The 21253-nt window shown below is 41.2% G+C and overlaps 1 protein-coding gene across 1 annotated transcript; it reads left to right on the plus strand.

Annotated features, from left to right (window-relative positions):
- The first annotated feature begins 1110 nt into the window (after nucleotides 1-1110).
- ferry3 (FERRY endosomal RAB5 effector complex subunit 3) lies at nucleotides 1111-18754 on the plus strand. Its single transcript, XM_071547498.1, has 14 exons — nucleotides 1111-1160; nucleotides 1888-2076; nucleotides 2562-2707; nucleotides 4756-4937; nucleotides 6936-7035; nucleotides 7217-7341; nucleotides 9040-9146; nucleotides 9593-9790; nucleotides 10341-10469; nucleotides 11229-11297; nucleotides 11472-11674; nucleotides 14621-14678; nucleotides 15133-15200; nucleotides 16731-18754. Exons 2-14 carry the CDS (start codon nucleotides 1896-1898, stop codon nucleotides 16821-16823), a joined length of 1659 nt encoding a protein of 552 aa, XP_071403599.1. The 5' UTR covers nucleotides 1111-1160; nucleotides 1888-1895; the 3' UTR covers nucleotides 16824-18754.
- Nucleotides 18755-21253: the final 2499 nt, after the last annotated feature.

A 21253-nucleotide genomic window follows, 5' to 3' on the forward strand; every position in this document is an offset into this window, starting at 1 on the left:
TCTCTTGGTACACAGTCTGGAGAGTGCTTTGATGATCCCGGCTCCAAGCAGAGGATCAAGGAACTCCGAGCAGAGCTGTCCAGCCGCAGTGAGGATACTGCAAACAGAAACTAAGAGCTTCAACTACTGCCTGAACCCTGTTGATGCAGAGAACAGCGCATCCACATGAATAAGGTTGGGAGCACATTCTCTCTCTCTCTCTCTCCCTCCCTCTCTCTCTCTCTCACTCTCTCACTCACTCTCTCTCTCAAGGCAGGTTTTCCCAGGCCTGATCCTGCTGTGTCACAATATTGATTTATATTAATCATTTATTACCCATTATCGCAGTATATTTGCTGGACTAAAAATAGCAGGGAGACTGTTGTAGCAGTATCGATATTGATCTGATTAATTACTGGGGAATTCTCTAATCCAGGATTATTATGCTGTATTTCTGTTAGTTTTGGATGCAGGGATTTTAGTTTTGGTTAAATTGCAAGTCTAGTGTTTATTTTCCTTTCAGTTTATCTAAATGTTTTCCCATGCATGTCTTTAGTCTAAAATGTAGCTTTAGTTAACTTTTATAACCTTGTATCAAACAATCAGTGAATGACTCAAGTGTTTCATAACAAAAAATGATCTAACATGTTTGAAAAGTAATTAGGCCTTTGTTGCATGTGCCTGTTCAATAAACATAAAAACACTTTGATTTCTCTACAAAGTCAGCGAGACTTTGCCTGAAGTTTTTGTAGTTAGGTAGAAAATCTTTCAACAACGATTTCCTTTGACTTTCAGGCATAAATATAAATTGAATTGACCATGTTTGGCCAGCAGAGGGAGTTAGTGCAGTAGGAAAAATCCTCTTGTAAATTCATTTTAGGGTTCATTAGGCATGATTCGTGGCTTTGTAATGCTTCTGTTTTACACGCTGTGTAGAGAATAATCTTGATGGAAAAAAATGTAAGATTTATCAACTCATTGAGCTTCCAGACACCTAACATTTCTAATACAGTCGAAAACATATATAAACCACACAAACCACATACAGCTGAACCTCTATATGGCGAAAGTGTTTTTGATATGACAAGGCTATACTGCCAAAGCAGTCAGCTGACAGTACCAAAACAAGAGGACTGTCTTTAGCGACAGGAAAATATTCATTCATAAACTCCACCTTGCAGGTAAATCTGCCTCTGTTAAGAAGTAAATAATTTCTTTCTGTTTATCGCATAAAGTTACAGCTGTGGCCAAATGAATATCTTCACAATGTAGCGCTTGTCTTGTCGGCTGTCTTTTAGCTTGGTTTAACTAACGCTAGCTAACGTTAACGTAATTTTAGATGTACTCATAGCTAAGGTCAGCTGATACATGACAGTGGTTGTAGTTATACATTAGCTACAATGTTCTGATATATGCTATTGCTTTAATTATGTTGCTTTAATTGCATAGAGACATTATTGAAATAGGGGTGTCACTTTTTTTTGCCTGTTTCTGGGAGTGCTGCCCATCTACGTTGCCAAAATAATGCCTATCTTCTCCATATAACGTTAACCAGCAACACATTTGGTAATGTGGGCTACAGCAGAGGTTCCCAAAGTGGGGTTTGATGATAGGTTTCACTCTCTCCGCTGTTTTCTCTCCACTCCAGTAAACAGTTTTCTAGTAAAACCCAACAACAAAACTCTGCTCAGATTCTCAGACTTTATCAAATGGGTTTTTGTGGCTGAATGTGTATCTATTGTCAGGGTCTTGGCAAGACAATGTTTGGGAACAGCTGGCCCACAGCACAACACTAGTTCAGGGATAAATGTTAGTTTGTCTGTCTCATTTTATATCAGTATAATTTCTGTGCATACAGCATAGCCTTCTTCCTCTCTTTCGTGTCTAATTGTTACCTTCTTTTTTCAGCAGCGGTCATGAAGAAGAACAAAGGCAAAGTGAGCAGTACTGCTGAGAAGGAGTTTGTGTTTGAGTTCAGGGCCGGGAAACACAACTGTGTCCTCAAAGTGCCTCTGCAGTTCCCTGTCCAGGAGAACATCAGTGACCTTCATGGACGCCTCATGCTGCTACACAAAATACCCTGCTTCATAGAAAATGGTGAGGTTGTTACCCTTGGTAAAGGAAACATCCACTGCTCATTGCTGGAGATTCCTTGGTCCTTTTTCAGTAAAACAAATGTGATGGCAAATGCCCAGTTGAAAACCCAAATCACATACCTGCACTCCACCCTTTTCTTCACCATCAGATACGCACCTTGCTGTATCAAAGGCACATAGACACATTAGACTCTCTTGTTTAAAATTTAAAAATTTAGATGTGAGCAAGGCCTGGCTGTATGCAGAGTTAAGGGATTAAGGGATAGAATCAGATTCTGTTTATTAAAAGTTAATCAGGTTGAGTAACTTCTCATGACACCAAGGACTTCCTCCTGGAGAAGGGACAATATCACCAGCATGCTGTTTATAAACTCAGCCTGGCGTCATAACCCTTCCATTGTACAACACTGGATAAAATTAAAACAATTATTAAAATGCAACATTAACTGGTCTACTCTTTGGTGTGTGTGCATCTCTTCCCCATAGAGCTAAAGACCTCGCTCTCCAGCTTCGTCGAAACAGAGACCATCCAGGATTATGACAGGGAGGCAGAGCTGGCACTGCAGAGACTCACAACAGGAGATGTGGATGTAAACCAGCTCACAAACGCATGGGCCAAGTCCTATGCAGAGGTAATATAACACATTTCATTGTTTATGCATGGACTATTGAAACTGTTCCAATTTGCTGTTTACCCAGCTTGTGTGATACAACTTGCTGTGCCTATAACCTCAACCCAGATTTTTGAATAACCTAATTAGCATATAGGACACCCGCTCATCTATTATCACTTCATGGGAGACTTGTCAGTTTGTATGGTATTAATATGCCTTAAACTGTTACATTCTTCAGACAAATTTAATGTCATGATGCATTTTTGGATTCAGAGTTTCAGAATGCTTAGCAGATGTATCTGCAGCTCTTGCATTTATGTTTCTGCACATTTTGCCATATGTTTTCCTGTAGCAGTCCGCACTAGCAAAAACATTAACAACTTTTAATGCAAACAGCACTCATTTTAATGTGGACCTGACATTACCGGCTTTCAAATATAGGCAAAATTTGTCTTTGATGGATAAAACAATAAGGGTCACCCACCATACTGGCTGGTGTTTTTGTTTTTTTGAGACGATAACATTTGAATGCTTTGATTATGTACAGTCTTCGGTCTTTGTCTGTTCTCAAACTTTGTCCCTGCTGACCACTATATACATTCTTTCTGACCGTGAGCCAATCAGCTCACAGCAAACCAATTAACAGGCTCCTGATTGGCTGCCTGTTTACGCTGGTTTTACACAAAGCGGTAGCATCTACACTGCAGACATCTCTTTCTGTTTCTCCGCTGTCTGGATGCATAGCTTATTGTTAGTTGAGACTTAATATCAAAATGTGAAACATTGTAACTTACACAAAAGTTGATAACTTGTTATTTGAATTCTGTTGCACTACATAATTAATAATAAGCTTGATCCATTATATAAGTTTTGAATTACCATTCAGCACCTGAGTATATACACAAAATGGCAGGTGAAGTAAAAAGTTCATTTCAGACACTGGGCTCTTAACTTAGCCCTGTCGTATATCCACTACTCCATGTTTCTGTAGCAGCACAGCAGAGGGTTTCGGAAGTGTCCTCGAGTGCCCCTGCTAACTTTAGGGTGGTCATGGATCATTAAAGTAATGTATACAGAAGTAGTTCAGTGCATCTGCAAATTGATTATTCATGAGGTCTGGGGAAAAAAAACCTCATTAGATTAGCCTGTGTGCTGCGTTCACTGCCTCCCTGACTCATTTCACATGGTTCCACTTTGATGCCTCTGCTCCTAATGATCCAATATGATGTGGAGAGTGTCACACTTGTTTGAGAACAGAGTCATCATTTTCACATTAGGGTCAACAAAAAAAACCCAACATGATCTAGTGTGACCTAGTAGTGGACCTTGTGGTTTTCAAATTAAATTAATCAAAGTGGGGACTCATCATGGACACATTGCTTTGAAAGGGAATATCTTTTTATTTCATCTTTCAAGAAGGTCAACAAGATCATTTGCCTTTCCACTTCAAAGTGCAGGAGTCTAAATTCCACTGTCACTTGCCCAGCCATATATAAAAAGACAGGGGCTGCCCCAGCTCGTGCTATGAAGCCCGTTTGGCCCACTAGGATAGGCTAACCATTAACATTTTACTGCAGTCACACAGAAATACTCATGGACGCTTTCCAGTGTCCATCATGTTTGTGGCATAAAGATTCCTGGCCCGTATAAATAGAGGAGTTTCAGATTCTGAATACTGTTCCGTGGCTCTTCTAAATGTGGCGGAGGTGCATCAAGTGCCAAGGTTTATTAAGCTGAGGAAAACTTAGAAAATGTGTTGATTTGCATTTTGTCTTCCTCTTCACATTGCTTGAACAACAGCAATGTGGTGTATTTTTCATACTACCCACTGGAAGCTAATATCCTGCTGCTCACTTTTAGTTGCAGCATGCATGGCAGGTGGGCAAAAATCATCACCCACAATGATGGTTTTAGTTTCATGCAGTAAAGCAGCTCCGCAATGTGGAATGCGCATCGTGGCTGTGGTTGTATTTCATTGCCCTCAGCGTGTAGCCACTTATAAAGATAAATCCTCATAGAAATTAACGATTGCTATTTTGATGTTGTTATCCTCTGTCCCTGGTTAGACCACGCTGGAGCACGCTCGGCCTGAGGAGCCCAGCTGGGACGAGGACTTTGCTGATGTTTACCACGAGCTGATCCATTCCCCTGCCTCAGATACCCTCCTCAACCTGGAGCACAACTACTTTGTTAGCATCTCTGAGCTCATCAGCGAGAGAGACATGGAGATCAAGAAGCTACAGGAGAGGTCGGTATTTTTTGGGGTGGGGGGGGGGGGAATTAACATCTTGGAACCAGCATCTCTGGACTTCCTGCCCCTGTTCCTCCCCGTCTTCCTCCCAGGGAGTGAGGTCAGGTATCTGGGAAAATAAGAAGTCCATAAAGTCATGTAGTTTAAGCACCACACAACAGCTATGTTCAACTCTATAATGACTTTGAGTCAATGCCATTGATGGAAAATTTGGGGACAGTTTTCTCTCTTATAGGTAGGCTATGCCCTTCCCCAGAAAACACATACACACAAGCTCATGCATAAAGTCTTTCACATTTTGTTTGGGCAGTACCATTGCATTCTCATCCATCAACCATCGAGCATCCAACCTACTGATGTTTCCATTAACTTTGCCCACTATTAAATATCCATATCAATCAGCATTTTGCTTGCCTGCACTTGCTTTGATGTTAAGTGCATTGCATTAATGATTTACCCTCCACAATGGGCCTACTGATCTTATTTGGTTATGCCTGAAAATGTGTGTATTCCTATATCATCAATGAGCTATATTTATAAAGTCAGGAATATCTCAAAGCTTCATCAGGTCATATGTAGAGGAAGACCTATGTGTCGTGTGAATTTTGTCAGCACACTGTTTTATTCATCCATGATGTAAAACTCTGTTTAAACTGAAAGAAAGTTGAGGAATGTAAATTATTAAATTCTGTCAGCAGTAGCTGAGTCAGTAGCCTATCAGTGAAGCTCATGTATTTATTAATAGTCTGACAAAGGATGTTGTGTTCATTGAAAATGTGTGGTGCATGTCAGGTCTACATTAGTAGAATATTCTAAGTGCACATTAAACCAGTGAAAATGATGATTATATTGTGTTAGTACAATTGATTCATCCCTGTTGAATGCTGTAAGCAAGTAATTGCCCAAAGAAAATGGATAGTGACAGAGCACTTCACTTTGTTTAGAAGACAACATGGGACTAGTGGAAACATGGAGGTGCCTTTCTCCAAAAAAATGTGAATACTGACACAAAATTGGTCCTACTTTTACAGCTGAAAATACAAGGTTTTGCCAAGAGATAGTTTGGGCATGAATTTACATTTGTACATTTGTGTTATATGGCATGGTAAGGGTGTGTGCACGAAACATAATACATACTGTACATGCAAGAATTACATGTAACAGTAGTAATTTAGTTTCCTATAAGTGCTCACAGTTGCAGACTAGACTAACTTACATATTTCTTGTTTCATTTATAACCATACAACCTCTATAATTCAGTCAAGGTATATTTGAAAGTCGTACAATAGATAATTAGAATTATTTGCACTAGTGCTTAAGCTGTCAAGGCGTCACCATATACAGTTATGCCTTTAGGCCTGTGTGTGTAAAATCTTGGCACATTGGAGGCAGCTGAGAATATTCACACTTACACACTAGTTATCTGGTCAATGAATGGATGACATTAATAAGGATGACAAGCATAACAAATAAAATTAATGAATAGTTATAGTTCTGAACCACTGAGAAGAAGGCATATCATGCAAAAAACAAGGCATATCATCCAGAAAACAACAAAGATTCAAAGAACATTTAAACACAATAACAGCAAAGGGACATCATTTTATACTGACAGAAACTCCTGTAAGTGTATTCATACTATATGCTTTAAAAATTAATAGCATGGGGCATGGAGAATTAAAACATCCATTTTCTACATGTTCCTTGGGCTGTTAGGGGGGCTTGTTGCAATCCTTCATTATAAAGCCTGTAGGGTGACAAGGTGTGCAAAGTATTGCTCAACTTAAATGAATGGCGGCCAAATCTGAGCTCAACTGAAAGGAACTTGCCCAACTCACCCCTCACCTTAATTATTGCTTGAATGATATTCAGTCACCTAATATGAGGATGTCTTCATTTTTGTCATTCATAAGGTGCTTAGATGATATATATAATGTGTTTCCTAATCAATCCAATCAAATCAATGAATATTACTTTTTCTCCCCCGTTTCCCAGGCAAGCAGTGGAAATGGACAAAGTGATGCAGCAGCTGGGGAATACACTGAGTGACCAGGATGTAAATGCAGTGGCCTCTCAACACTTTGATGCACAGCAGGTAAGAAATAGTTGGAGTACTCAAATCAGGCATGGTGGAGATTGGGGCTTTTCCTTTCCTGAACTTTCCACTTTGTCTCTAGTCTCAAATTTTAGCATATGATACTTTATCGTATCATATGCTGTGTATCCCAGTTGTATTGACGTTCTGGATGTTTGACGTAGTTTTCTTTCCTGAATAGGTGCTGGAGAACAAGTGGGCCAGTGAGCTGAAGCAAGTGAGCGGCATCCAAAAGCAGGAGTATCAGGAGTGGGTGATCAAACTGCACCAGGACCTGCAGAAATCCAATAACAGCAGCCAAATTAAGTGAGTCCGCGTGTGCATGTTTGGAAAATGTTTATATATATATTTTTTGTGTGCTGAAGTGCAATCTTTGTGTGTGTGTGTGTGCGCACAAAGACATCCGTGGGCTTACGTGTGCACGTGTGTGTATCTGCACAAGCGCCACGGCATCCTCGAGAGCTTTCTCTTAGGCTGCAACTCAGCAGGTTCTTTCAGTTCTTTTGAAAATCCCACTAACTCTCTCGAATCTCTGGGTAAAGCAAAATCGGTTGAATCAAGATAATGAACACTTGAGTCAGGTAGTTAAGTGCTTACTCTTGTTTGGTAGAGGAAGAAAAGCTGCAGTGCAGACACAGATGAATGCAATCTGCAGATGCAGCAGCTCGGAAGGGAACGGTCTGAAGGCATTGACAGAGTGTAACAGCTGGCATGTCGTCCTCTTTATTCGCTGACAGCACTTCATCGGTGCAGAGGCCCGGGCTTGTCTGGGCCGGGCTGGAGGTTTAAGTTTATTTGCACAGTGATGAAACATAGAAGCTTAGTGATTAGAAAAAAAACCCTCGACACACACTGATATAATAGGATGATTAAAAGAAAAAAAAAAACGAACAAACCAAGACACAATTGGATTGGAACAGAATCTAAATGACAGAATCAACATCTGGGAAATTTTATCGATCCGTAAAATGAAATGAAAATAAATTGAAATATCCCTAATGCAAGATCCCTACTCCATCTGCATCTTGACTGGAGGTCAGACCTTAACCGCTGCACTTATGCGGCAGTTCTAATTCGAACCCATTACATGTCTGATGGTGGTTTGAAGTATAGGCTACATTTACATAGAAATTGGAATGATTACAAGAGGTCAAAAACTCTACTCATCATAGTTTGACGTTTGCATAGCTTTGCACTATGATGTTTGGGCAAAAAAAAAAATCAAATAGAGGTTAACAGTAATGCCTGTTACAGATTGGTGGTTTAAATTCAGGTCTTACACTCCTCTGCGCATTGGATATTCCATCAAAGTCCAGATACACTCAGGGCTTGCTGTGTTCTCAAAGCTTCTTAGAAATGGAGCCAATGTGCTGACCTGGTATGAGTTTTGTCTCTTAATAATGAATCTCATTATCCTGATGCGTGTGGGGTGAACTTAATCCATTCTAGATCAGCAGCACTCTGGGCGCTTTATAAATATGTATTTTAATCAGCCTTTAAACAGAATCCAGATAGGCCGTTTTATTCCTTTGACACTTTAGTCAGACATTTGTGAAGATGAAGTACTCTAACCCAAAACTAGAATCCAGATAACCGAGACTCTAATCTGTGATGTCCTCAAGAAACATTTTCTGTGGCTGCTTCATTAACAATGTATTGTTAATGACAGGCTTATGGATTCATAAAGGGTGTGAAAATAGTAGTATTGATATCACTGTAGTCCAGTGAATCCAAACGTCTTGAGTATCTTGTATGTCTCCTTAACTGTTGGCAAGCCTAACAATGCACACTCACTAAACTTTTCATTTTATTACTGTGTTTCGGGCAGAACTTTTTTAAGTGTGCTGAATTACAGGTCTTCACATTTTATCTACTCATTCATTTTAGGTGCAACGCTGCAGCAGATTCTTTCAGTTCCTTGACAGAACCTATAAAATATGCATATGTATGCTGTATTTGATTGATGTCTTTACCTATTGATTTGTTTGTATGATTGATTTCCAGTGAGGAGATCAAGGTGCAGCCCAGCCAGCTGTCAGAACCGGCAGATTCTGGGGCCAGGCTGTACGAGGAGCAGCCTCAGCTGGAGGAGAGCTTCACCATACACCTAGGTGCTCGATTTCAATCATCCTTTGCTCTCCTAGCACAGCATTGCTCTCTACATAGCATTGTGATGGGTTATGTGTCTATAACCATTTTCATAAAGCATTTTCACAGCTTTCTAGCTATTTTTTGGCAGCATGATAAGTCTCTCAGTGTAATGCTGTATAGATCTGATCTTCGGAGAAAGTGTGATTCATTTTCAGTTCATGTTTGGTTAGGGAGGTGACATCCTGGTGGTCACATTTCACAATAGTGCATGGTTGGTCACGATTACACAAGAATCAACCTAAATGGATGAATAAGCAGAAATAACGTCAACTATCCATAAAAAAAGACTTGTCCAATACTGTCTCCACAGAACAGCCCTCTGTAGTCAAAATACAACCTGAAGACCAGGATTCTTCTATATAATTTGTGTGTGTTTCTGTGTGTTCACACCTTTTCCCCTGACCAGGCGCCCAGCTAAAGACCATGCACAACCTGCGTCTGGTCCGGGCGGACGTGCTGGACTTCTGTAAGCACCGGCGGCACGGCAGCAGTGGGGCCAAGCTGCGGCGGCTACAGACGGCCCTGTCGCTCTACTCCTCCTCGCTCTGCGGCCTGGTGCTGCTGGTCGACAACAGGGTCAACTCCTACAGCGGTATCAAGAGAGGTCAGGGGGCGTGTTGGATGTTAATGTAATGTGATACTTCACTGACCCGCATAGATAAGCTCTCTTTTCGCTTGGCCGCCGTCAGCTGTAGAACAGCATTTTTTCATATATTTTTATGTGAAATGATGAGAAATTACTTTTGGCATTCCTCCGGTAGATGACCCGTATGTTTATTTTTGCCACAACAACCTTTGCAGCAGCTTGTAATATTTTGGCACCATTACATTGCAGCATTTTTGTTTTGGCCCGACTCACTCCATTTCTGTCTCTCACTTTTATTGGGAGATCATGAACAACAAAATTGAGTTCTTTCACACTTGTTTTCTTTTTTGTGTAAAGAAGGAGAGTAGGCGGTCCATTCACCCTTGAGTATTTATTCATTCTTTGTTCTGGAAAGTAACAAGGTAGCAAGGGAGACACAGGCCGGAAAGCTAGACCTGGGGACAGACATGGTTCCAAAGGTGGCGGGGGACCCAACCAATTTTCTGTCTCTGGGCATTTTCCATGCCTCTTTCCCTAATCCCTGGCCTGTTCTGTGTTGTCCCCCCAGACTTTGCGACAGTGGCGAAGGAGTGCACAGACTTCCACTTTCCCCGGCTGGAGGAGCAGCTGGAGGTGGTGCAGCAGGTGGTGCTCTACGCCAGAGCCCAGCGGAGCAGCAAGCAGAAAGACCAACTCGGTTAGACTACTGGCTACGCTTTGGTTCTGACTGCCACCACAGCCGTAGTGCAGACAGAACACGCCCAGATTAGCTCTCTCACTCGCACGAACCTCATCTTTTGGATGTATGTTTCAGCAGAAAATTAAAAAGGGAGCATAGCTGGTGATTTGGGCGCAGACAGTACTTAAGAGGATTGCTTATTCTAGACAGCTTTACTTCAGCCAGCCATGCCTTATACAAGGTCCCTACTACCCACTAGTTTCTGTTGTTTTTTATCCCTAATTGTTTCTCAATGTATTCTAAGAGAAAAACTACATAGCCCTCACAAGGTAAGTGTGTCCTCGCCCTTTATTTTGACATCAGGAACTTGGGAATACAATCAGAGCTTTCTTTAAAAGAGTGAACAGGAGGAGAGTATAGCTAGTTACGTGACTGTTACATTATTGCAACAAAAAACAATGTGAGGCCTTTTACGGAGTTGGAGTATGAGAATGTCAGTGGCATGCTGGCAGTACGTGAGGGGGATTAAATATGTCAGGAAGGACAAGGCACTTTTGACATCAATGCTGTCGGAAAACTGTGTCCAGATCCTTATCACGGTGTAGGTTGAGTGGTTCGTTGAGTGGAGCTGTGTATAGCAACATTCCCGCTGGCCTGCAAGCCTTACATGGAAAGTCCTGCTGCCATTGCCATTAAGTTCGTTCACAAGCAATTTTGTTCACTGTTTTCCATTCTGATCTAGTGGTTCTGTTTTTTTCTGTTTTTATCCCCTTACAGAGGTTCTAAGGAACGGAGGTGACGATAAGAATAAAAATGTGGAGAGAAATCCCTCTAATATCTTACCAGGTAATAGTGACCATTATATATATATTTTTTTTTTACCATGATAGTTAAATTGTTGGACAGATTATCGGAGCAAAATCACTGATTTATTGATCTCAGGTTAGTCAGCGGTGTTGTTTTTAGACCACACTCTATAGACTCTGTTGCGGATGCCGCTGTGTCTCTTTCTTTCTCAAGGCGAGTTCTACATCTCGCGCCACTCCAACCTGTCGGAGGTCCACGTCGTCTTCCACCTGTGTGTGGACGACAACGTGCGTTCGGGGAACATCACGGCCCGGGACCCGGCCATCATGGGCCTGAGGAACATCCTGAAGGTCTGCTGCACACATGACATCACCACCATCACAGTGCCTCTGCTGCTGGTCCACGACATGTCCGAGGTGAGAGGGTAGCGCAGATGCTTGTATGTACGGACACACACACACACACACACTCTTTCTACATCAGACTCTCACACATAATACTAGTGATAATAATGCAGTAATGCAATACTTCAAAGGAATAGTTCAACCAAAAATGAAAATTCAGTCAAAACTCCAGTTCATAGGAACACCAAACACAAGCCCCTGCAGTTCCATCTCAGCCTTCTCCCAAACTATTGAAGTTAATGTGGCCATCTTTTTACAGCTCCAAAAAAAAGCATAAAATGTCCAACATATTCCTCCAAACAGCTTGTGCAGCATAATCGTAGTGTTTTGTAGCCAAACAATTGCACTGTGGGTCCAGAAGTCCAGTATTTACCTCATTATCTCTGACATTTTCCTCACTACATTTGTTGGACATTTGATTTTCTTGAAGCTGTAAAAAAATGGCTCAATTAACTTTGTGTTTGGTTATACGAACTTCACTGGAGTTTAGACTGACACAGGGGTGAGTGGATAATGACATTTTTTTTCATTTTAGTGTGAACTATTTTTTAAGGATTGATTTGGCTCAGATTAATTCAGTATTATGAAAAACAGATAAAGTAGAACAGATGGGATAAGATGGATAAGTGTTAGGTGTTAGGTGGGAGTAACTTGCTGGCCACACAAGTTTCCTTGGTCTTAACTGATCTTGCAGTCACAGTCTCTTGCCTTTCATTCCGCCTCTGCTTGTTTGTGTATTGAATCCTCAACTGTGGTCTGGCTTGTTGAGCGCTGGCTGTAAATTCAACCTAGCATTTCCTTGGTTTCCGCAGTTAAAACGAGGAGGGCAAAGTAGAGAGTCGTGAACTCTTACGTTGTTTACCCAGTCCCTCAGAGTATATGTACAGCAGCACTCTGTACTCGCACAGTAGGGGAGAGGAACAGTAGCAGCTTTCAACGACTGATGGACTGAGCCTGAATCCGGCAGTTTAGGCCAATATCAGTTCAATTTCAAAGGTGGATTTTTCTTTAATATCTGGAAATTGGAAATTCTTTGATATTAAAAGCTTATTTTATTAAGTCTGTTGAGAAGCAATGGAATTTGGATTGAGTGGCAGCTTCAGTTTATTTCCTCAATGGAGTGAAAATTAAAACAGAATAAACAGAGAATCCCATAAGATGGAAAGTAATTTCTCAGCAAGCCTCTGGCTGGTGTGCACTCATGCCACAGCATGCCCAGTGAAATGTTTCTTCTCATGTCCAATCAAGACTCTTTGTTTACCATACTAAAGTCTTCTAACTTTTGAAGCCCCAGGAACTAAAGACTATTTAATTGTTGGCCTGTAGTTTCACTTCAAAAAATCTGTCATCTTCTTTTCAGTCTTGTTTTGCACTTTCTGGGGCTGTGTGGCTGTCTGTACAGGTCTATTCTTGTATTATGGCATTGTAACAACTGGCACAGTTTCTCTAAGGAACCACAGACTGCAATCAGAAAGTCTTATACAACAAGGTTGTGCCTCTTATATGTAATTTTAGAGGAATTTTCTTTTTTCCTTGAGAGCAGTTAGAGTTTTACACTGTTACACTGAGGAAAAAGAAACACTGAAGAATTGCTGGATGACATTATAATACATGTATAAAAGTTTGAGGAGAAGGGGGACAGGTTTAAATACTTTTTCCTACTCTTTGAACCAAATTGGAGAGCCAGTTTGCAAACAGTGGCTCTCGCACAATTTGACAATTCCTTCATTCATTTACTGGCTATAAGAAAGAGCGCTCCTTCCCTTCACACCTGCCAAAGACCACAGCTACTTTCAGTGCTGCTGTGAACATTAGGGACAGGATCATTTAACAGCCAGCAGTCCTCCAGGCTGCCTCCATCTGAGCAACAGTCTCCAGGCCTCAGGCGCCAACACAGCGGCACTGACCTCAGTCATAATGAAGAAATTTGGGTGCCTGGTAATATCCTATTGCTAATGCGTCACCTCAGGCAACATGGGCCTAAACCTGGGCCTAAACCTGGGCCTAAACCTGGGCCTAAACCTGGGCCTAAACCTGGGCCTAAACCTGGGCCTAAACCTGGGCCTAAACCTGGGCCTAAACCTGGGCCTAGCTAGAACACCTAGACTCCAGTTCCCGGATGGAGTTTGTTTACTTTAACTCAGTGCTTAACGCTGTCATCCCAGAGGTTCTCCACAGCAAACAGTCCCAGCTGAACATTGCCCCTTTCCCCAGTATGTGATCAACAGACCTCCTGACAGGTGTGGCTGGGACCCTTCCTATCTGCCCCCCCTCACTGTGATTAAAGGTGCCTCACAGAGACAACCACACCTCCACTAGAACTCCTCAGGTCATGATGTGCTGCCAACAACCTGGAGCCAAACTCTCTCAAGACTAATGAGATGAGGAGTGACTAAGGACTATTTACTAAGCGTTTATGGTAGTGTTAATGTGGTTTGTGTTTATAAATTGCAGATTCTGATGTAGTAACTTGTGTGCACAAGTATTTTGCACAGGGAAATGGGATAGACACCTGGCAGGAGACTTTGCATTTGGCAGAATTAATATGTAATTTGAGGAGTGGCAATGGTAGGGTGCACAAATGGAGCAGGAGATTATTGAAATGGATCACCCCCATTGATTTATTAAACCAAAACATGCATATTTGCGAATGTCATGCAAAAAGCTATGGAAACATGGGATAGCGGCATTCCAAAAATATCAAAAACAGCTAGACTTGGCCTCAGCGTTTTGGCATAAAGCCTTCATCAGAGCACAATAACATAATCATATTGCTATTTTTTATCATTGTTTGATAAAATAAAAAACAAACTTGCACCTTTGACCAAGAGTCAGGCCATACCTACATTGACAAAACTTGTGGCAACTCGTTATCTCCTGTTCTCTAAGTTTTAAGCTGCACATTCATTGAACTCTGCAAATAAAGTGATTTTTCTTCTTCTTATTATCTTTCTGCAGGAGATGACCATACCATGGTGTCTAAAGAGAGCTGAGCTGGTATTCAAATGTGTCAAAGGTAAGATGAAAGCTCGAAATCGTTTCTGTGAAATCAAAGAATTTAGATGAGACAAAAAGTATTCCATTCTATTCATGTGGCTACCGTGTTTTCATCATTAGCCATACACTTCATATACTTTAAGATTTAGTTATATAATCGAAACACTTTGACACTGTTAAAAAACACCATCACTTTTGCTCTCTCCGCCTACATGTACAACTCACAGCTGAAAGCAACAAGTTCACGCCCGTTCTTTGGCAGTTGTCAAAAGCCATTTTGGGAAATGTAAGAAGTCACTAACTAGAAGCAGAAGTAGACGAGGCAGGTTGAGGGAAAGTGGGTGCACCAACAAACGTGCCATCACAAAATAACTCTGGAGTGCACTGAACATCACAGATTGATATCTAACAGTGTAAGAGTATCAGAGGGTGGATTTCCTTCTGAAATATCAGAGTTGCTGTTTCGTTTGCAGGCTTCATGATGGAAATGGCCTCGTGGGATGGAGGTATCTCACGCACAGTCCAGTTTCTAGTGCCACAGGTAAGGGAGCGCACTACCCACGAGTTTGGTTTCACAACTCAAAGTCAAGGCTACGCAATCATCTTTTGAGTAATTGCCTGTCAGCAATGCTCTATGTTGATCCAACAATAATGTAGACTTAAGGCCTCACAGTATACAAAACCACAAAGGCACACCTGGCCTTGTAGTGCATATCCTTTGAATGCAGACAGAGAAGAGAGGCATGCCATAAATCATGGATTATAGAGTTTTAGGCTCTCTTGACCACAGTGCATTCACTGCTGTGATAAAAGAAAGTTTTCAGGGTCATCCATATAAAAGTATAATGAGCAATGGGATTGCCGCATCGCTCTTCACCATTGAGGCCTAATCTGACTAGAAATGTCACAAAATAAATGGGACTTTTTTACTCATTTTGCATTCCAGGTGCAACCTCAAGTCACTCAATTCGGAGCCTCGCCACAGATGTTGCATAACAAATAAGAAAGAAAGAAGTATCTTTAACACCCCTATAAAGCATAACTGCTTTATTCTAGGCTTCACTACAGCTCTTAATGTTCTGATATGTCAGGAAGGCAGCATGGCCTATAGTGTGATGACACGCTGACAGGTTGAGAGGATAAAACCAGTGGCATCAAAGCACTCTGGCAGTGTGGGCTTCCTGTCAGCTACATGCTCACACACCATTCAAAATAGCACTTCTAAAGCGGCATTGTTTTCTACACCTCAAACAGACCTGGTGGCTAAATATATGGTGTGTGTGTGATTCGCTGTGCATGTGCTCCTGTGATTGTGTGTGATTGATCGGTGTGTGTGTGTGTGACGGTGTTTGTGTTTAAACATTAATGCTTAACATTCTCAGTTGACGGGTGGCGATGCTCGGAGTGACACAGTGTGTTCCCTATTAAAGTCACAGCTGCCAGAGATCACATCACTCCAGCATCCTGACTGCTGTTCCCTCAGGAAAAAACCCTGTGATGTCGAACCAGAGGGCTGCTAACCCCGACTGTACACAAACAATCCTAATGGGTCTTTGTTTCACCTGTTTTGACAACTTTGATCATTTTCTTATGCTGAAACGATTAGTCGGATCAATCGATTAGTCGATCGACAGAAAATGAAACGCTTTTAAGTGTGATAATCGATTAATCAATTGTCATTTATCATGTAAAAATACCAAACATTTGCTGGTAACAGCTTCACAAAGGCTAAGATTTACTTGCTTTTCTCCATTTCATATCATTATAAAAATGAATACTTTGGCTGCTGGTCAGACTAAGTGAGCATTTTATAGACTAAATGAATTGGAAAAAAATGGTACATTAATCAATAATGAAAATAATCATTAGTTGCAGCCTTATCATTTTCCTTCCATTGTGTCAGCAAGCACACATGTACTTGTGTGCACTGGTGTGTCGATGGGTGTGACTGATGTGTGTATACAAGCGTGTGTGTTTTTTTTTGTGTTTGATGTCTGTGCTGCAGAAAATCTCTGTTCCTTGTTGCGCACTAAGCATGGCTGTCTGTCTGTCCCTCTCTCCGTATTGACAGAGTATCTCGGAGGAGATGTTCTACCAGCTGAGTAACATGCTGCCTCAGATCTTCCGCGTCTCCTCCACCCTAACACTCACCTCAAAGCACTGATGGATGGAAATGCAGCATATTGCACCTTCAGATCATTTGGACTAACAAAGAACAGATTTTTTTGTCCAGTTTCTTTTGATATTTTTTTTTTTTTACATTATTGCAATGCTGAAATGGCTGGAAATTGAGTTTTTGTGACAGAGAGCGTACATCCCCGTTTCTTTACGTCACACTATTACAACAGAGGAAACGGGGTCAAAATGTGGCATTGGTGGCATCATAGCACTGAAAGTAGGAGGTGTGAGGTGGGATTTGAAGTTACGGGAGAGACATTCATACATGACTGGCACGTGTCCGCGCCGGCTACAGCGACACACTCTTCTGCGGCTCACCAAAGCAGCTGCTGCAATTAACATTTCAAGGCTCCGGGGATGTGGTTCTGGTGACAGGGGTTTTTAATGACATCATGAGAAGAATGCCTCACATGCAACGCAGAGCTTCAGTGAAGGACAGATCTCGCTCTCACACCGCCAACACTCAAGTATTTAAAAGAACGTGGTTTACCGCTGCCCCACCCGTTTTCCATTAAGCTCTTTTTTTTTTTTTTAGTTTTGATGTATGAGGTCTCTGTGAACATCATATTTCATTTGTTGAATCCCTATGAATTAATCGTGATGGATGACCAGAGTGTTCAGCCATCACATGAGATTTACTAGTGTAATCCCAGGGGTAATTGGCATCATATTCAGGGGGTGGGTCGCATCGGAAACAAGCGACATGAACTTGGCTCTTCTACTCCAAAAGATGAATTGCGTAGCTGCTGAGATGAGCAGTACGCAGGTGTGTTTATACTGCATTGCAGCGAGTTATGGTGAGGAACGCTCTTCGTGTGTGTGTGTGTGTGTGCGTGCGTGCACGGTCCTTCCCCTCTACCTCTGTAACAGCAGATGGCACTGTTCCTAAAGACACAAATGTGAAAAGGACGACTAGGAAGACACTTGGACTCTTCTCTTATCGGTAGAGATAAAGGTTTATTGAGCGCCTACTGCCTGTGTTTGAAATTCATCCAAAGCCATTTTGGTTCACATTCATCCTGAGTAAAGGATATACTTGGATATTCTGCAGTATTCTGAAAGTACGTTGTATGTCAAATGTATTTAATTAGCACTTGAACCTATTCAGATGTGCATTCCGGATGTTGCTATTTACCCCTTATGTTTACATTTTTGTTCTGTTTTATGTTTTAATAAAAATGTACAAATGATCATGTGTGTAACCGTAAACTGCACTCTGCATACTTATCTAATGTGAATTCCTCATGAAACCTCATGATAAAGTTTCACATTCTGGATGAATAACCCTTTTCGCCCTGCCAAAAATGATGCACTTCCAACTTCATTTGGTGCAGAGTTTTATTTACTGTTGATGGGTAATCCACAGGCACCATAATCTCTCTGAAGTTAATAACCCATGTCATTCATTGGAATTACATTCCTGCACATTTTATGGTTGGACTAAGCCATTTCAGACGGACTGAAATCAATTCAGCTTGTCAGAAAGTTTGCCACAGTGATGTGCAGCGATGGTATTAATATGATTAAAAGAGTTCTGAGTGGACCAATCAAAACAAGTTGCCTTCTCTTCTTTCAAGATACTGAAAAACTAGATGGCCAACGGCTTGAGAGTTATGGGAATTTCTTAATAGCTCTTCAGTATCATGTTAAAACCTGCAACTCTGTTTATGTCATGCTGCGGTGGTGAGAACCCACAAAACTAAGAAAATGTATTGCTGAATGTTTGGCATTCTTTGCATTAGTCTTGGTGGACCGGGGTGTTGGGTTGCCCAGGGCAGCTTGGTAGCAAGATGGAAAATTATATTTTGTATTTCACAACAACGTATTAACAGGTTGTTTGTCACGTGTGTCTTGTGACATCTTCAGGAGTAACATAATTTCTCTCTCTCTCTCTCTCTCTCGCTCTCTCTCTCTCTCTCTCTCTCACACACACACACACACACACACACTCGCACACACAAAACTGGATTGGTGAAAAGTTTTCTATGTGTAGTTTTCCCATTACAAGGCAGAAGAAAAAGTAATTATTCAGTGAAAATTGATTTAAATGGAATGTGCCTCACCTCATTTAGCTTGCGTGGGAATTACAAGTCTGGGGATTGGCCTCAAGGGGGCCAACAGTGAATGAACAACAACCTAGTTATACCCATGAGCTCGAAGGATAATTTGAAAAAGAAAAAAAATAGGATGATGAAATATGGCTTGGCTGGTAAAAATAATAAACAGAAAAACAGCATGGATAATTACGGTAATTATGGTTACAAAAACAAACTAATCAGGAAGCCAGAATATGATGCGGAGCCTATTGAAAATGTATAGCATTCTGAAACATAAAGGGTCATCATATGGCTTTTTTAAAATCTATTAATAGTTTTCTGTTCAACTGGCATAGCTATAGCTCCCATATTCAATAATCAATTGTCACTTTGAAGATAAGAGACTTGTAATGAAATTGATAATCTGTGGGTCTGTTGTTATTGGCAATATTATAGTATAGGTTGTTGATTGGTGTGTGATCATTCATTAAACAGAGTGTGATAACTGATGATGCTTTGATGATGCTTGTACTTCATACCCAGTGTACCAAATTAAGCCTTAGTATGCAAAGTAGCAAACTAACTAAATCCTGTGCACACAAGTTGAAAGTGCTACCAATCTACTTGGCAGAAAGTCAACATGTTCCTCTGATCAAATTCATAAGATCTAGTAGGATAAGGTGTATAGTTACTATACTATATTGTGCTCCGTTAATATCAATAAATCCCCAGGTTCTCATTAATGGGATAATACTTGTGTTATTATAAATGGTTTTTAATATTTGTATGAGCTAAGTCAAATGATGTGCTCGATTATTGTAAATAAAAGGTTAATGGGATATTGGCAGCCTATAAGTACAGTCATTGTCTGAGGATGAAATGAGCGGTTTCACATGGGACAAATACATTTTGAAGGGAAAAACTTTTGTGTGTGTGTCCTGAATCTGCTTTTAGCACTTGCATCTGCACATAAACATCCTTCAAGGCAGAAATGTTTGGAGCGAGGGGAAATGCATCACACAGTTTGAGGGCTTGTCAGATGCATAATATGCTGTCATCTCCTTGCAATTACCTAGACAGATAACCAAATGAGCGTGGTCCGAATTCTTTTTTTGTGTCAAACTATGATTATAGTAGCCTACTCTATAATCAAAATGCCATCATAACACAATGGTGGCTCAGTTTACTCCTGACTCTCTGACCTAACCACACTATGTCGTGGTGCCACACTACAAAACTCTCTTTGACTGCTCATTATTTTGAATCTGTAGTATATTCATGAGAAAACGTATTGGTTGCTCATAGATGCATAAAACCCTAAACTCCAAGTGGAACACCCACCCAGGAAAAATAACTCCTGTGATATTTTTTGAAGGATGCTATTCAAACATCACAGCAAAGAGCCCTATTTGAATATAGTGATACCATAGGAGATTAAAAGAACACCATAAAAAGACACAGACACACTGTAAGTCCCTGTAGGGGTGTTACAGGAATGGTAGATTGGTTCACCTCCATCCCTTCCTATGATGAGCTCCTCTTCTCTTCCCTTCACTCACGTCACAGAGTCTGCGTCAAGCCACGCAGAGATAGGCAGGACAAAACCGGATGTTACACGATCCCTTCAAAATAAAACCTTACAATGTGTCACTTAACACTTGTGGATATACGCTTTTAAAATGACATGTAAAAAAACAACAACTCTTGTATTTTCATTTACTAGGTATTATCTTTCAAATGTATTCTTTTGGTATTTCTGTATTATTACAAAAGCTTGTAACACGTGACGACAAGGGGTTTATTTTGAAAGTTGTGACGGGAAGTCGTAGTTGTTATTCTGGTTGACTTCACACTAGTCGTCACAGCTGGGTAGTCTTCCCTACAAGTTGGGCAACATCGGTACATCGAGTAGTGAGCAAGTTGTTGCATGGATTTTCGGGAGCCTCAAATAAGGTAAAGTGTTCACTCAGCGAATCTGCTTTTGGGATAATATTGTCATTTCACAATTGTCACATTTGTTTCCACCGGTTTATCAGTCACGAAGCCAACGCGGCACATTGTAACTTAGCGGCCGTTGTGTGGGTTAAAACTTATTCATTGACCGACTGTCTTGCAACGGTCGACCGCGTCGAAACCGCACACAACGGGTTTAAATGCTGAGTAAAACGTCGGTGTGTATCCGGCGGTGTGGTAGTATTTGGCCACATCAAACTACGTCAAGACTGTCAGAAACTGTGATTTTTGTTCAGTTGAAAATGGAAGCGTGTGATGGTGTTTGGTTTAAGACTGCGGCTGGACGGTATAACGTTAACCAGGCTCCAGCAGCATGGTGCTTACGGAAAGTTTTTCCACTGTCGTTGACTGTTGTCCTACCAGGCTC

This window comes from Centroberyx affinis, unplaced genomic scaffold (assembly GCF_046629955.1).
Source record: "Centroberyx affinis isolate AG114_WGS23_722 - 3 ecotype Tasmania unplaced genomic scaffold, CSIRO-AGI_Caff_v1 ptg000270l_1, whole genome shotgun sequence".
Taxonomy (NCBI): domain Eukaryota; kingdom Metazoa; phylum Chordata; class Actinopteri; order Beryciformes; family Berycidae; genus Centroberyx; species Centroberyx affinis.

Bases quoted from the DNA above. Each gene is read 5' to 3' on its own strand.
- ferry3 (XM_071547498.1), top strand. From the start codon at position 1,896: ATGAAGAAGAACAAAGGCAAAGTGAGCAGTACTGCTGAGAAGGAGTTT. The intron at 7,342-9,039 runs GTGAGTCCGCGT...ATTGATTTCCAG, and splicing joins AATAACAGCAGCCAAATTAA to TGAGGAGATCAAGGTGCAGC. The intron at 11,675-14,620 runs GTGAGAGGGTAG...ATCTTTCTGCAG, and splicing joins TGGTCCACGACATGTCCGAG to GAGATGACCATACCATGGTG.